General features: G+C 36.4%; 1 protein-coding gene across 5 annotated transcripts in view; it reads right to left on the bottom strand.

The window, feature by feature from the left end:
• The window catches only part of babam2 (BRISC and BRCA1 A complex member 2), a 214,277-nt gene that overhangs the window by 114,699 nt on the left and 85,317 nt on the right, over window positions 1–14,261 (bottom strand). For all 5 annotated transcript variants that reach the window (XM_063040662.1, XM_063040663.1, XM_063040664.1 and 2 more), the window contains one exon: window positions 10,774–10,848. In XM_063040662.1, coding sequence (XP_062896732.1) covers window positions 10,774–10,848 — 75 coding nt within the window. The remainder of the gene's footprint in view (window positions 1–10,773; window positions 10,849–14,261) is intronic.

Here is a 14,261-nt window from a genome sequence, read left to right as displayed (position 1 = left end):
TTGGAGATCACAAACAGAGCACGATAGTAGTATATAGATGCCTCCCTTCAAATTTAAATCCCTAATCTATACTTATTCCAATATTCTGATTTGATCAGTCCCTTTTCATTTAATATGGACTGCCTACCGCTTCTTATGCGAAGACCACCCACTGTTAATTCGTTGCCAACCTTTCTCCCCAGTAAATTTGAGTTACATCTTAGTTTTCAGACCTCTTCCTTATTCGAAGATTACCACCTATATAGGTTTACACTTAATCATCTCCTAAAATCACATAATGTCGTGGCTGATATTTTCCAATTACTTCCCTTCATTCACATCACTCTACTGGCCTCAGAGCATGTCCTGTCACTAAATCCAGCAGTGCTTCTTTTATAGTCTAGCAGGCAGCTTTATTGTATTCTTAAGAAATACTGACCAACTTAGTTTTATGTTAATTTCATGGTAGGTACAATCACCATGTAATTCAGATATAAATCAATGTGAATTCAGATTGGGTGCCACAGTAGCACAGTGGTTATGAGAACACTTTACAGTACCAGCAATTAGAGTTTAATTTCTGCCACTGCTTGTAAGGAGTTTGCCTGTTTTCCATGACTGCGTGGGTTTCCTCTGGGTGCTCCAGTTTCCTCCCATAGTTCAAAGATGTATCGGTGGGTAGGTTAATTGGTCATTGTACATTGCCCCGTGATTAGGCTAGGATTAAATCGGACAATTTCTTGGTGGCGTGGCTCGAAGAGCCAGAGGAGGCTATTCTGCGCTTTATCTCAATAAATAAATATAACTTTCTAAATTGTATGTGGAGCCTTCCTACTATCTCTTCACTTGGCTGTTTTTCCATTTCCTGTTCTTTAACTTTATAGAACCATATAACAATTACATCACGGAAACAGGCCATCTCGGTCCTTCTAGTCTGTGCCGAACGCCTACTCTCATCTAGTCCCACTGACCTGCACTCAGCCCATAACCCTCCATTCCTTTCCTGTCCATATAACTATCCAATTTTACTTTAAATGACAATATCGAACCTGCTTGTTCCACACAGCTATCACTCTCTGAGTAAAGAAGTTTCCCCTCATGTTACCTCTAAACTTTTGCCCCCTAACTCTCAACATGCCCTCTTGTTTGAATCTCCCCCACTCTCAATGGAAAAAGCCTATCCATGTCAAATCTATCTATCCCCCTCATAATTTTAAATACCTCTATCAAGTCCTCACTCTACCTTCTACACTCCAAAGAATAAAGACTCAACCTTTTCAGCCTTTCTCTGTAACTTAGGAGATGAAACCCAGGTAACATTCTAGTAAATCTTCTCTGTACTCTCTCAATTTTGTTGACATTTTTCCTATGATTCGGTGACCAGAATTGTACACTATACTCCAAATTTAGCCTTACCAATGCCTTGTATAATTTCAACATTACATCCAAACTCCGATACTCAATGCTCTGATTTATAAAGGCCAGCATACCAAAAGCTTTCGTCATCACCCTATCCACATGAGATTCCACCTTCAGGGAACTATGCACCATTATTCCTAGATCCCTCTGTTCTACTGCATTCTTCAATGCCCTACCATTTACCAAGTATGTCCTATTTTGATTAGTCCTACCAAAATGTAGCACCTCACATTTATAAGCATTAAACTCCATCTGCCATCTTTCAGCCCACTCTTCTAACCGGCCTAAATCTCTCTGCAAACTTTGAAAACCTACTTCATTATCCACAACTGCACCTATCTTAGTATCATCAGCATACTTACTAATCCAATTTACCACCCAGTCATCCAGATCATTAATATATACTGCAAACAACATTGGACCCAGTACAGATCTCTGAGGCACACCACTAGTCACCGGCCTCCAATCTGACAAACAGTTATCCACCACTACTCTCTGGCATCTCCCATCCAGCCACTGTTGAATCCATTTTACTACTTCAATATTAATACCTAACCATTGAACCTTCCTAACTAACCTTCTGTGTGGAACCTTATCAAAGGCTTGACTGAAGTCCATATAGACAACATCTACCGATTTACCCTCGTCAACTTTCCTAGTAATCTCTTCAAAAGATTCAGTAAGATTTGTCAAACATGACCTTCCACGCACATATCCATGTTGACTGTTCCTAATGAGACCCTGTCTATCCAGATAATTATATATACCATCTCTAAGGATACATTCTATTAATTTACCCACCACTGACGTCAAACTCACAGGCCGATAATTGCGAGGTTTACTCTTAGAACCCTTTTTAAACAATGGAACAACATGAGCAGTACGCCAATCCTCCGGCACCATCCCCGTTTCTGATGACATTTGAAGTATTTCTGTCAGATCCTCCACTATTTCTACCCTAACTTCCCTCAAGGTCCAAGGGAATATCCTGTCAGGACCCGGAGACTTATCCACTTTTATATTCCTTAAAAGCGCCAATATTTCTTCTTCTTTAATCATAGTTCCCGTAACTTCCCTAACTGTTTCCCTTACCTTACACAATTCAATATCCTTCTCCTTAGTGAATACTGAAGAAAAGGAATTGTTCAAAATCTCCCCCATCTCTTTAGGTTCCAACATAGCTGTCCACTCTGATTCTCTAAGGCAGTGGTCCCCAACCACTAGGCTGCGGACCGGTACCGGGCTGCAAAGCATGTGCTACTGGGCTGCGAGGAAACAATATGATTTGGCGTTATGAAACGATGTAAGTCAGTTGCACCTTTCCTTATTCCGTTACACCCACTGTTGAACTTTAACACTCCGTGACCCATTTGTGAATGTTTCTGGTCGGAGGAGGACCGCCCCTGTCTGCTAATGGAGTAGCAGTTTTTTTTTTCTGCTGCTTTTATTTTTCTTTCTTTCCCCCTAGTTTAAGCTTTGAATTTAAAATTTTTACTTGTTGATTCTTGAGGGTGATCAATATGTCTATGTCTACAAGAAGTGGGAAGAACTTACCTGAACCTAGTGATAAAGGTAATGGGAAAGGAAAGCTGCAAAAGGAAAGATCTGATGAAATGCCATCATGGGCTGAAGATATCATGCGGACACTGAATTCAATTAAGGATCAGAATGGATCAATTAAAGACCAACTGGAAAAGAATAGTAATGAAATGAAGTCATTTCTGGGAAAACTTAAAGACCTGGAAACTCAAGTTATTTCACATGAAGAGGAATTGAAGATAACTAAGCAAAAGCTGTCTGAAGCTACAACTCGTTTGGAAAATAAAAAATAAGATTATAGACCTGGAAACTAGGTCTCGACGAAGGAATATAAGAATTGTTGGGCTGCAGGAAGGAGCTGAAGATGCAGATCTAACGGCTTACTTTGGTAAGCTTTTCCACACTTTATTTCCTACCATTCTATCAAAGCCCCCTGCTACAGAAAGGGCACACAGGGCGTTTATCTCGAAATCGAAGGACTCTAGTAAACCAAGATCTGTTCTGGTTTGCTTTCATCACTTTAAATTAAAGATCAAATAAAACAACAGGCAAGAAAACAGAGAGTTTTTAGATTTATGGAATCTGAGCTCCGCTTCTATGAAGATTATCCAAGAGAGATAATGGAACAAAGATCAAAATTTGCCATGGTAATGAAACAAGCATATGATAAGAATCTTTTCCTGTCTCTGAGGTATCCCGACAAAACTTAAAATATTTCCTCCTAATTCTCCTCCTCGTACGTTTTTTGATCCAAAAGCTGCACTGGATTTTGTTCAGGCTTTGCCTGCCGCTGTCACCGACACCAATGTTGAATGATCCATCTGAAAGGATGTTTGGCTATTTCTACATTATTCGCATTTTGGAAAGAAGATTTATGAATGTCACTTGTATATTTCATCGACAGTCTAATTAAAGAACACGGAGACTTGTTTTTTATTGCATATTATTGGTTTTCCTTTGGAAAGATTTACGCTTCTAGTGTCTGTTCAAATGATCTCTGACATTTTATGACTGAGGGAAGAAGATAAGGCGATTTGTTCCTTTAATTGAATACTTCGTAGCTAATTGGTAGGTTTTCCTACTAATAGGGCTTTTTATATATTTTTCTGTTCTATTATAGCATTTTATAACTGAATTTAAAGCTTTTTTAGGGAATTAATATTAAACTTAAACATGGCGCTGGTTTTTCTCTCTAAGAGATAATATTATTTTGGTTCTTTCTTGTTTATCAGTCGATGGAATGTAAATACCTTTTTTTTTCTGAGACTTTATTGTCTTTCTCACAAGGTCACTCTACTTTTTTACTAACTGGGGGGAGGGAAAGAAAACATAGACAGAACAGTCAGCAGCTTTGAACTCTATCGTAGATCGCTTGCCTTTTTCGGGTTTCCGGGTGTGGGTGGGTGGGTTTAGAGTTAGTTTTTTCCCATTGGGTGGTTCCAGAGCATGCGTGTTTTCTATTTGGTTGTATTCTTCATCGCAGCCATCTTTGATCATCCTGCATTGGTATGTGCTTTGTGCATGTATAAAGTAGAATGAAATTATAGTATGCTGTTCAAACAGATTAATATAATAAGTTGGAATGTACGTGGTGGGAATCATCCTATTAAACGAAAGAAGACTTTTAAAATTATTAACTGATTCCAACCTGATATAATTTTTGCTCAAGAGACACATATCAGGGCGGGAGATCAAAACAGATTTTTTAGATGGTGGAATGGTTTGCAATTCCAATGCACTTCTCAGAGTAAAACAAAAGGCGTGTCTATTTTCATTAAACCGAATATATTTATTCAAGAGGATATTGAATCAGATTCTAATGGTAGATTTTTAATTGTTAAAGGAACAATCTGTAATAGAAAAGTTGTTTTGGTTAATTTGTATGGTCCTAACTTAGATGATCCTTCTTTTTTTAAAAAGGTATTCGCTTTACTGCCTGACTTAAATGAATATATGCTCATAATGGGTGGGGATTATAATTGTTGTTTAAATCCTAGGACTGATAAGAGCTCAACCAATCAGCGACTTCCAAATCGATCTGCGTCATTTATTAATTCCTTCTTGATTGATTTTGGGTTGATTGATTTGTGGAGGTATCATCATCCCAATGATAGAGAATATTCTTTCTTCTCACATGTTTATAAAAAATATTCGAGGATCGATTATATTATAATTGATCCCCACTTCTTGCCTAGTGTGAAAACCTGAGAATATGACGCTATTGCTATATCTGATCATGTGCCTCTGAATTTGTCTTCTGAATTTGATGATGTCACTCTTGCCTGCCCACCTTGGCGCATGTTGCAGACATTACTGCAAAACTCTGACTTTGTCACTTTCATTGAAACCCAGATAAAGGAATTTTTTCTTTTTAATGATATAGGGGGTATGTCTAAATTAGTTATATGGGATACATTTAAAGCATTTTTACGCGGTCAGATTATTTCTTATTCAGCTAAACTTAAAAAACAAACTAAAGCAGAATTAGATAGAATTTCAAAACAAATTAAAGATTTAGATAATATTTATGCAATTTCCCCCAATACTGATTTATTTAAACAAAGGGTGGAACTTCAATCACAATATAACCTGTTATTAACTCATCCCATTGAAGGTTATTTGCTTAAGTTAAAGAGCCAATTTTATATGTCTGGAGATAAAAATAATAAACTGCTCGTATCGCAATTAAAACTGGCCACAGCCAAAAGGCAAATCATGAAAATTCGTAGGAAAGATGGTACTTTAGCTCAGGAATATGAGGAAATTAGTAAGATTTTTCAAGACTTTTATGCTGAGCTATATAAATCTCAATGTCCGTTAGATTCCTCTGAAATGAATGCTTTTTTACGAAAGATTGTTTTTCCTAAAATCTCAGCTGAGGATCAAAAGATTCTCGAAGCTCAAATTACTGAAGCCGAAATTCATAAAGCTATTTTTTCAATGCAATCTGGTAAGTCCCCAGGACTTGATGGCTATCCCGTAGAATTTTATAAAAAATTTGGAAAGTTGCTCTCTCCGTATATGTTGGAAATGTTTAAGGATTCTTTTGTGAAAGGTGACTTACCCTCTACTTTTTATGAGGCCTCTATTTCTTCAATTCTTAAAAAAGTTCCTACTGACTGTGCTTCATATAGACCTATTTCATTACTGAATGTTGATGCTAAGATTTTGTCAAAGATAATGGCGAATCGGTTGGAGAATATTTTGGGTAAAATTATTTGTAAAGATCAGACAGGCTTTATAAAGGGTCGTTATTCCTTTTCAAATGTTCGGAGACTACTTAATATTATATATTCATCCTCTTCTAAAGTTCCACAATGTGCTGTATCTTTGGATGCTGAAAGAGCGTTCCACCGAGTCGAATGGAAATATTTATTCAATGTTTTAGAGAAATTTGGCTTTGGTGTTAATTTTAATAATTGGATTAAAATGATATATAAAGCCCCTATTGCTACTGTTGTTACTTACAATTGTAGGTCTCCTTTTTTTCAGCTTTCACGGGGAACAAGGCAAGGCTGTTCATTAAGCCTTTGTTGTTTAATTTAATATTAGGACCCCTTGCTATTGCTCTTCGTGAGGCTAAAAATATCCATGAGATATTTGTGAATGAGACCATGCATAAGGTCTTTCTTTATGCTGATGATTTATTGGTTTATATATCTAACCCTGACGAATCCATTCCTGCCTTGTTAAAATTATTTAATGAATTCGGAGGTTTTTCAGGATATAAAATTAATTTTAGTAGAAGTGAATTATTTCCTTTAAATGATTCTGTTTCTATATATGATAATATTCCTTTTAAAGTTTCAGCCTCTTTTAGATATTTAGGTATTGTAATTACTAAAAAATATAAGGATCTTTATAAAGCCAATTTTGCTCCCTTAGTAGACTCTATGAAGTATTTATTTAGTAGATGGAGTCCACTTACATTTTCACTTGTTGCTCGTATTCATATAGTTAAAATGATGATTCTACCAAAATTTTTATATTTATTTCAGAATATTCCTGTTTTTTTGACAAGGAAGTTTTTTGATCGGATTGATTCTATTATTTTATCTTTTATTTGGAATAATAAAAGACCAAGAATTAGTAAATGTCATTTACAAAAATTGAAAAAGGATGGAGGCCTTGCTTTGCCTAATTTTAGAATGTATTATTGGGCTGTTAATCTGCGATATATGTCTTTTTCGTTATACTGGGTTGATAAGACTGATTGGCCAATTTGGGTAGATCTGGAACTAAAAGTTGTAAAACAGTTTTATTTAACTTTGTTATTGGGGGCTCCTTTATCTATGCAATTAGGTAAAGATGTTAATTTAAACTTATATCCTGTGATTAAGTATTCTTTACAAATTTGGCTCCAGTTCCGCAATTCTTTTAATCTTACAAAATTTAAACTTTGTAGTTTAATTTACCGAAATTACTTACTTAAGCCTTCTTTGAGTGATCCAATTTTTCTACTTTGGAAAAATAAAGGTATTAATTCTTTTTTGGATTTATTTAAAGAAGATAGATTGATGTCCTTTGAACAATTAACTGATAAATATTCTCTTTCATATTCACACTTGTTGCAATACCTTCATTAGACATTTTTTACAAAAATATTTAAGTAATTTCCCTTACATATTGGAGGCTGACCTGTTAGATCCTATTATGAGTATGAATCCTTTGATTACGGGTTCTATTGGAAGAATTTATAATATATTATTACAATGGAATAAGCGTCCTTTGTCTAAGATTAAACAGGATTGGGAAAAGGAACTTAATTTGACTTTTATGACAGAGGATTGGATGCGGATATTGAAGTTGGTTAACTCTTCTTCAATTTGTGCTAGCCATTCATTGATTCAATTTAAAACTGTACATGGTTATCACTTGACAAAGGAGAGACTTTCTAAAATCTTTCCTAATGTTGATAGTCATTGTGATAGATGTAAAACTGAGATAGCTACACTGACACATATGTTTTGGTGTTGTTCTATATTGGAACAGTTCTGGAAGTCGGTTTTCTCAACAATTTCTAAAGCACTTAAAATTAATTTACAACCTAATAAATTAACTGTGCTTTTTGGAATAGTTCCTCAAAATATTCCTGGTATTTCTGTGTCTGACCAACATGTTATTGTATTTGTTACATTGATGGCTAGGAGGGCCATTTTATTGAAGTGGAAGGATACATCAGCTCCCATTTTGTCACAATGGTTCTCTCAAGTGATGCTATGTCTTAGTTTGGAGAAAATTAGAAGTCGAACCTTTGAACCTTTATTTGATTTTGAGAAAAGACGGGGCTCATTTGCTCGTTATTATCATTTGAGTTAATTGATATAATTTTTCCACGATCTAATTGTAATTCTTTTATTATATTTTCTTTTCTTGCTGGTGGTTTGATGTTTATTTTTAGAAGCTTTTTGTATGACGCATGGCTCTGGGGTTGTACACCTAATGGGTTCTCTTTTTTTTCTCACTTTCCTGCTTAGTAGGTTTTTTTTGTTATCACAAAATTTTGTTTTCAATCTTTAAGATGATGGTTTTTTTTGAGGCATTGTAAGTGTTGTTACTTCGATGTACTCATGTTATTTTTCCTATCTATAATAATATATATATACAATAAAAAGATTTGAAAAGAATGTTTCTGGTGAATCATCCACATCAGCGTGGGAAGATCAACTCCTCAAGCTTGCAAATGACGGTGAGCTGAAAAGTATGTTTGACATAACATCTTTGCTGGCATTGTGGATCAAAGTCAAGGCTGAATATCCTGAGATAGCCACGAAAGCACTGAAAACATTGCTTCCATTTCCAACACCATATCGCTGCAAAGCAGAGTTTTCTACAATGAATGCAATGAAAACTAAATAGCGGAGTAGACTGGACATAAGGAACCCGCTTCAAGTAGCGCTGTCTCCCATCACCCCTCAATGGGACCGTGTTGTTGCAGGAAAACAAGCCCAGGGCTTCCACTGATTCATCGATACTGATGTGTTGCAAAGATTTTATATGTTCATACGAGGAAAATATGCGCTGTGTGTTTAATATCCAAACATTACTTAAAATGTTATGATGCTATTGGCTTATAAGTGACTTATAATTCAGTGGTCCCCAACCTCCGGGCCGCGAAGAATACAGCGGTAGCCAGAATACACCCTGCACATCTTTAAGAAAAAAAAGCCCAAATAAACAAGCTAATTAATTAGGTGCCGCCCGGCACGTAAATGTCGGCCCAGATCAGAGGCGATTGGCGACGGTGTCGCCTCTGATCTGGGCCGACATTTACGTGCCGGGCGGCACCTAATTAATTAGCTTGTTTATTTCAGCTTTTTTCTTAAAAATATGCTGGGTGCATTTTGGCCACTGCTGTCCCGCTGCATTCTTCGCGGCCTGGAGGTTTGGGACCACTGTTATAATTGATTTATCACTACATTCATGCCAGGAAAAAATGCGCTGTGTGTCTAATATTAAATTCGTTAGATAAATCCCTTTAGAAACGAAATTGAGTGTATTAGCTACTTATAAGCGACTTATAGTTGACTTATCACCTATATTCCAATATTCCAGTCATATTTGACACACCCCCCCCCACCCCGGGTCGGCCAGTCCTCAAGAATATTGTCAATATTAAACTGGTCCGCGGTGCAAAAAAGGTTGGGGACCCCTGCTCTAAGGGACCAATTTTATCCCTCACTATCCTTTTGCTATTAATATAACTGTAGAAACCCTTTGGATTTATTTTCACCTTACATGCCAAAGCAACCTCATATCTTCTTTTAGCTTTTCTAATTTCTTTCTTTAGACTCTTTTTACATTCTTTATATTCCTTGAGCACCTTATTTACTCCATGCTGCCTATATTTATTGTAGATATTTCTACATTATTGAACACGGCGCAGCACATCACACAAACCAATCTTCCGTCCTTGGACTCACTTTACACTGCACTCTGTCGGAGCAGTGCTGCCAGGATATTCAAGGACACGACCCACCCAGCCAACACACTTTTCATCCCTCTTCCCTCTGCGAAAAAGCTCAGGAGCTTGAAGACTCATACAGCCAGATTTGGGAACAGCTTCTTTCCAACAGTGATAAGACTGCTGAACGGATCCTGACCCGGATCTGGGCCGTACCTTCCAAATATCCGGACCTGCTTTTTGGTTTTTTTGCACTACCTTACTTTCCATTTTTCTATTTGCTATTTATGATTTATAATTTAAATTTTTAATATTTACTATCGATTTGTAATCCAGGGAGCGGGAAGTGCAGAATCAAATATCGCTGTGATGATTGCACGTTCTAGTATCAATTGTTTGGCGACAATGAAGTATGAAGTATTATTTTATCTTTATCTACATTAACTTTATTTACATACAGGAGCTTCTCAAGTTACTGATGACCTTACTTATGGAAATCTAACATATGCAAATTCTCCCATGCATTTTTAAAGCATTTTTCAAGACAATAATAATTATAATAATAAAATGGTTCATGTCATTTATTAATGACTGGATCCAATTTCTTCTCACAATCTTATTCTTGAAATGTAATTAGTTCATTATTGCTTTCTCATTTTCATTGTAATCTCCATTGATATGTTAGTTCTCTGTTACCCTAGTATTTATTCGTTTAAACTACCCACTTAATGAGTAAATTGGTACCAGACCCGCAACAAGATATCCATCCAAAGTTAATTCTCTTGCAAGAAATAAACTTAATCTAACAACCAAATAATGTCTGAGATTGATCAAAAATTAAAACCAGAGCTATGGAAACTTATCTGAAGATGGCCCTTGTAGCAATTATAAACAAAGCCATTTATTGCTCTGAGAATGGAGGAGACTTTCACCTTGAGAAGGTACGTTGGGATATTGCTGAAATCCACTGGCAGTTTCAAAAGGAAGCGGGCAGAGAATTCACCTGTCTGTAAAATTGACACAAACAATTATTATTATTATACATAGAACTGAATCTCTATTCATACACTATGAAAGAAGAACTGTGAAATCTTTATGGAATAGATCATGTTTGTGTTCTACACATTCAATGGATAGCATTTCATGTAAATCTGGAGACGACTTCTATTCCTGACATTGGGAAAATTTGAATGGATGAAAAGTATTTCACATCTTTTCACTGATCTTATTAGTATGTTAGGAAATCTATTGTATTTCCAGAACAAAATCATTTTGGGAAAATCATTATTCTTCAAATTTTCAACTGTTTTTGCATATTCAATACTAGCAAGGATAGTTATACACTAAAGGTGTTACAGTAGAACTGAATGGGAAGTATTCAACACCCACACAGACATTTTTTTTCTTATTCTCCAGTTTCCACCAGTTAACCAACTACACTTCTTGTGTTTCACAATATAACAGAATGGGGTGCATATATAGCATTCAAGCTGTGGTTAGAAGGCATAAAATAAAACCACTAGTCATTTCAACACAGTCATGTGAATTAACTAGGAGAACTTGCACATCTCAGCTGCACTTAGTGATTCAAATTGTACTAGAATGGAGTGAATATTCTAATACAGAATTGAAAATAAAATCCTAGAGATATTGGAAATTTACAATAAAAACAGGAAAAGCTAGAAAAACTTGTCAAGCCAGGCAGCATCTATAGAAAGGGACACAGAGTTAGTGCTTCAGGTTAAAAACTTAAAAGGTCTGTATTTGAGGGATGAATTTCTATATAAGCAGGTAAACTTTCTGATACTGTATTCCAATATTAATCAGGCTTTCTGGAGGTCTTAGTAACCATCACTAACTTTCTGTTTTTGCTTAACCCATTCTTTTTTCTCCTTGATATGCAGGGATCTAGAAGTGCAATTTAACCTTCCTCCATTGTAACCAACACCTGCTAATTTGGTTTACTCTATTTCTATGAATGCCTCTTGCTGTGGTGTCAGATTTCCTCAGAGGCAGCTGTTTCCAATAGATTTTTTCTAAATCATCTGTCAAGCCAGAAAAATTAACACTTTAATTTAGAAGTTTCACTCCTTGTCTATTTTTATCTTTTTCCTAATTGCAGCCAATTTTAATTCAAATATGGTTACTACCTCCAAAACCCTGATCTTTAGATACCTTCTTTCACCTACTCATATTTATTCCCTAAAATTGACCATTGCTGCCCTCTCCCTTGTTGAGATTAAGGTTCTCTTCAAGAGAGTTCACATTATCAATTAATTTAGTACAATATTCTGCGGAATCACTCTCAGCAAAGATGTCTATATTACAATGTAAATGCTGATGACACTCAACTTTGAGCAGCCGTAGCTCCAGGCAGAATCTGATCATTGTTTTGAAATATTGAAATATCAGTGTAGTTTTAATATCAGAAAGATTATATCCACCCATAGCAAGGCAGTGGGCTAATCTACTGCTCATCTTTTTTTTCCTCCAGTTCTGCCAAAGGTTCCCGGTCTGAAATATCGATTGTACTTTTTTCCATAGATGCTGCCTCGCCTGCTGAGTTCCTCCAGCATTTTGTGTGTGTTGCTTGGATTTTCAGCTTCTGCAGATTTTTTCTTGTTTGTAATTTCTATTGGGCATGATTTTAAAAATTATGGTCTGTCTTGGGATATGATGCAGCAACTATTTCTCATTATAAAATAATTACAAGTTTAACAAAAACAGAAAGTGATTCAATAGCTTTCAGTCCATAGAGTATCTGTAGAGGCAGAAATCAAGTTAACATTTCAGATTGGTTACCCTTCATTGTTACAAGTTCATACTTACTTTCAACAGACGTATGTTCTAACATATTTTTTAAGATTAGATAACACACAAAACTGTATATATTCACTTTGTTTGCTGTAGTCTCATAGACCACAGACTTCACAGAAACCAGTAGTAAAATGGAATCAGTAGTGGCTGGATGGGAGACGCCAGAGAGTAGTGGTGGATAACCGTTTGTCAGATTGGAGGCCGGTGACTAGTGGTGTGCCTCAGGGATCTGTACTGAGTCCAATGTTATTTGACATATACATTAATGATCTGGATGGTGTGGTGGTAAATTGGCTTAGTAAGTATGCAGATGATACTAAGATAGGTGCAGTTGTGGATAATGAAGTAGGTTTTCAAAGCTTGCAGAGAGACTTAGGCCAATTGGAAGAGTGGGCTGAAAGATGGCAGATGGAGTTTAATGCTGATAAATGTGAGGTGCTACATTTTGGAAGGACTAATCAAAATAGGACATACATGGTAAATGGTAGGGCATTGAAGAATGCAGAAGAACAGAGGGATCTAGGAATAATGGTGCATAGTTCCCTGAAGGTGGAATCTCATGTGGATAGGGTGGTGAAGAAAGCTTTTGGTGAGCTGGCCTTTATTAATCAGAGCATTGAGAAAGGTTGAACAAGTTGGGTCTTTACTGTTTGGCGCGTAGAAGGTTGAGGGGAGACTTGATAGAGGTATTTAAAATTATGAGGGGGATAGATAAAGTTGACATGGATAGGTTTTTTCCATTTAGAGTGGGGGAGATTCAAACAAGAGGACATAAGTTGAAAGTTAAAGGGTAAAAGTTTAGGCGTAACATGAGGGGCAACTTCTTTACTCAGATAGGGGTAGCTGCGTGGAACGAGCTTCCAGCAGAAGTGGTTGAGGCAGGTTCGATGTTGTCATTTAAAGTTACATTGGATAGCTATATGGACAGGAAAGGAATGGAGGGTTATGGGCTGAGTGCAGGTTGGTGGGACTAGGTGAGAGTAAGAGTTCGGCACAGACTACAAGGGCCGAGATGGCCTGTTTCCGTGCTGTAATTATTATATGGTTATATGGGGTCTGATCAACCCTGGCTGGGTTGCCAGGGCGAGGGTGTATGATGTTGGAAGACCCGAAACACCTGATGACCCCAGGTTACATCACTGATGATGTGTCCCAGCACATCTGCAGGATGTATTTCAGAATCACAATAAAAGATTAAACTATTATAGTTTATTTGTGTACATAAAACTAATCCATGATCTCTTTAAATATTAGGGAATATTTCACTACAAGTTTCAGCATAGGTATAGGGCCTTGTAGAGTAAGCTCATGATGTTAGAAAATTCACACCTTCACTGACAGTAACTAAACAACTATAACACTTTAGAACAATTCGTCACTTTCTAATAACCAAACTTGATTTTTTGTGCTAGATTCAATTGCAGTTAATGTGTAAATCCAGCAAGTTATTAAGGGATTTTTTTAATAGTTAATTTCAATTTTTGTGCTTTTATTGTTTGGTTTCTACAGTTTGTATATCCATTTTCTATTATCATGTATTTTTCGTAATCATTCTTTGGATCCACAGGTCAGATCTACAAAAGTTCAGGCTAACATTTGGCAC

This window comes from Mobula hypostoma, chromosome 2, assembly GCF_963921235.1.
Source record: "Mobula hypostoma chromosome 2, sMobHyp1.1, whole genome shotgun sequence".
Taxonomy (NCBI): Eukaryota; Metazoa; Chordata; class Chondrichthyes; order Myliobatiformes; family Myliobatidae; genus Mobula; species Mobula hypostoma.
Note: the sequence above shows the minus strand (reverse complement) of the source record. Positions and strands in the feature narration are given on the sequence as shown.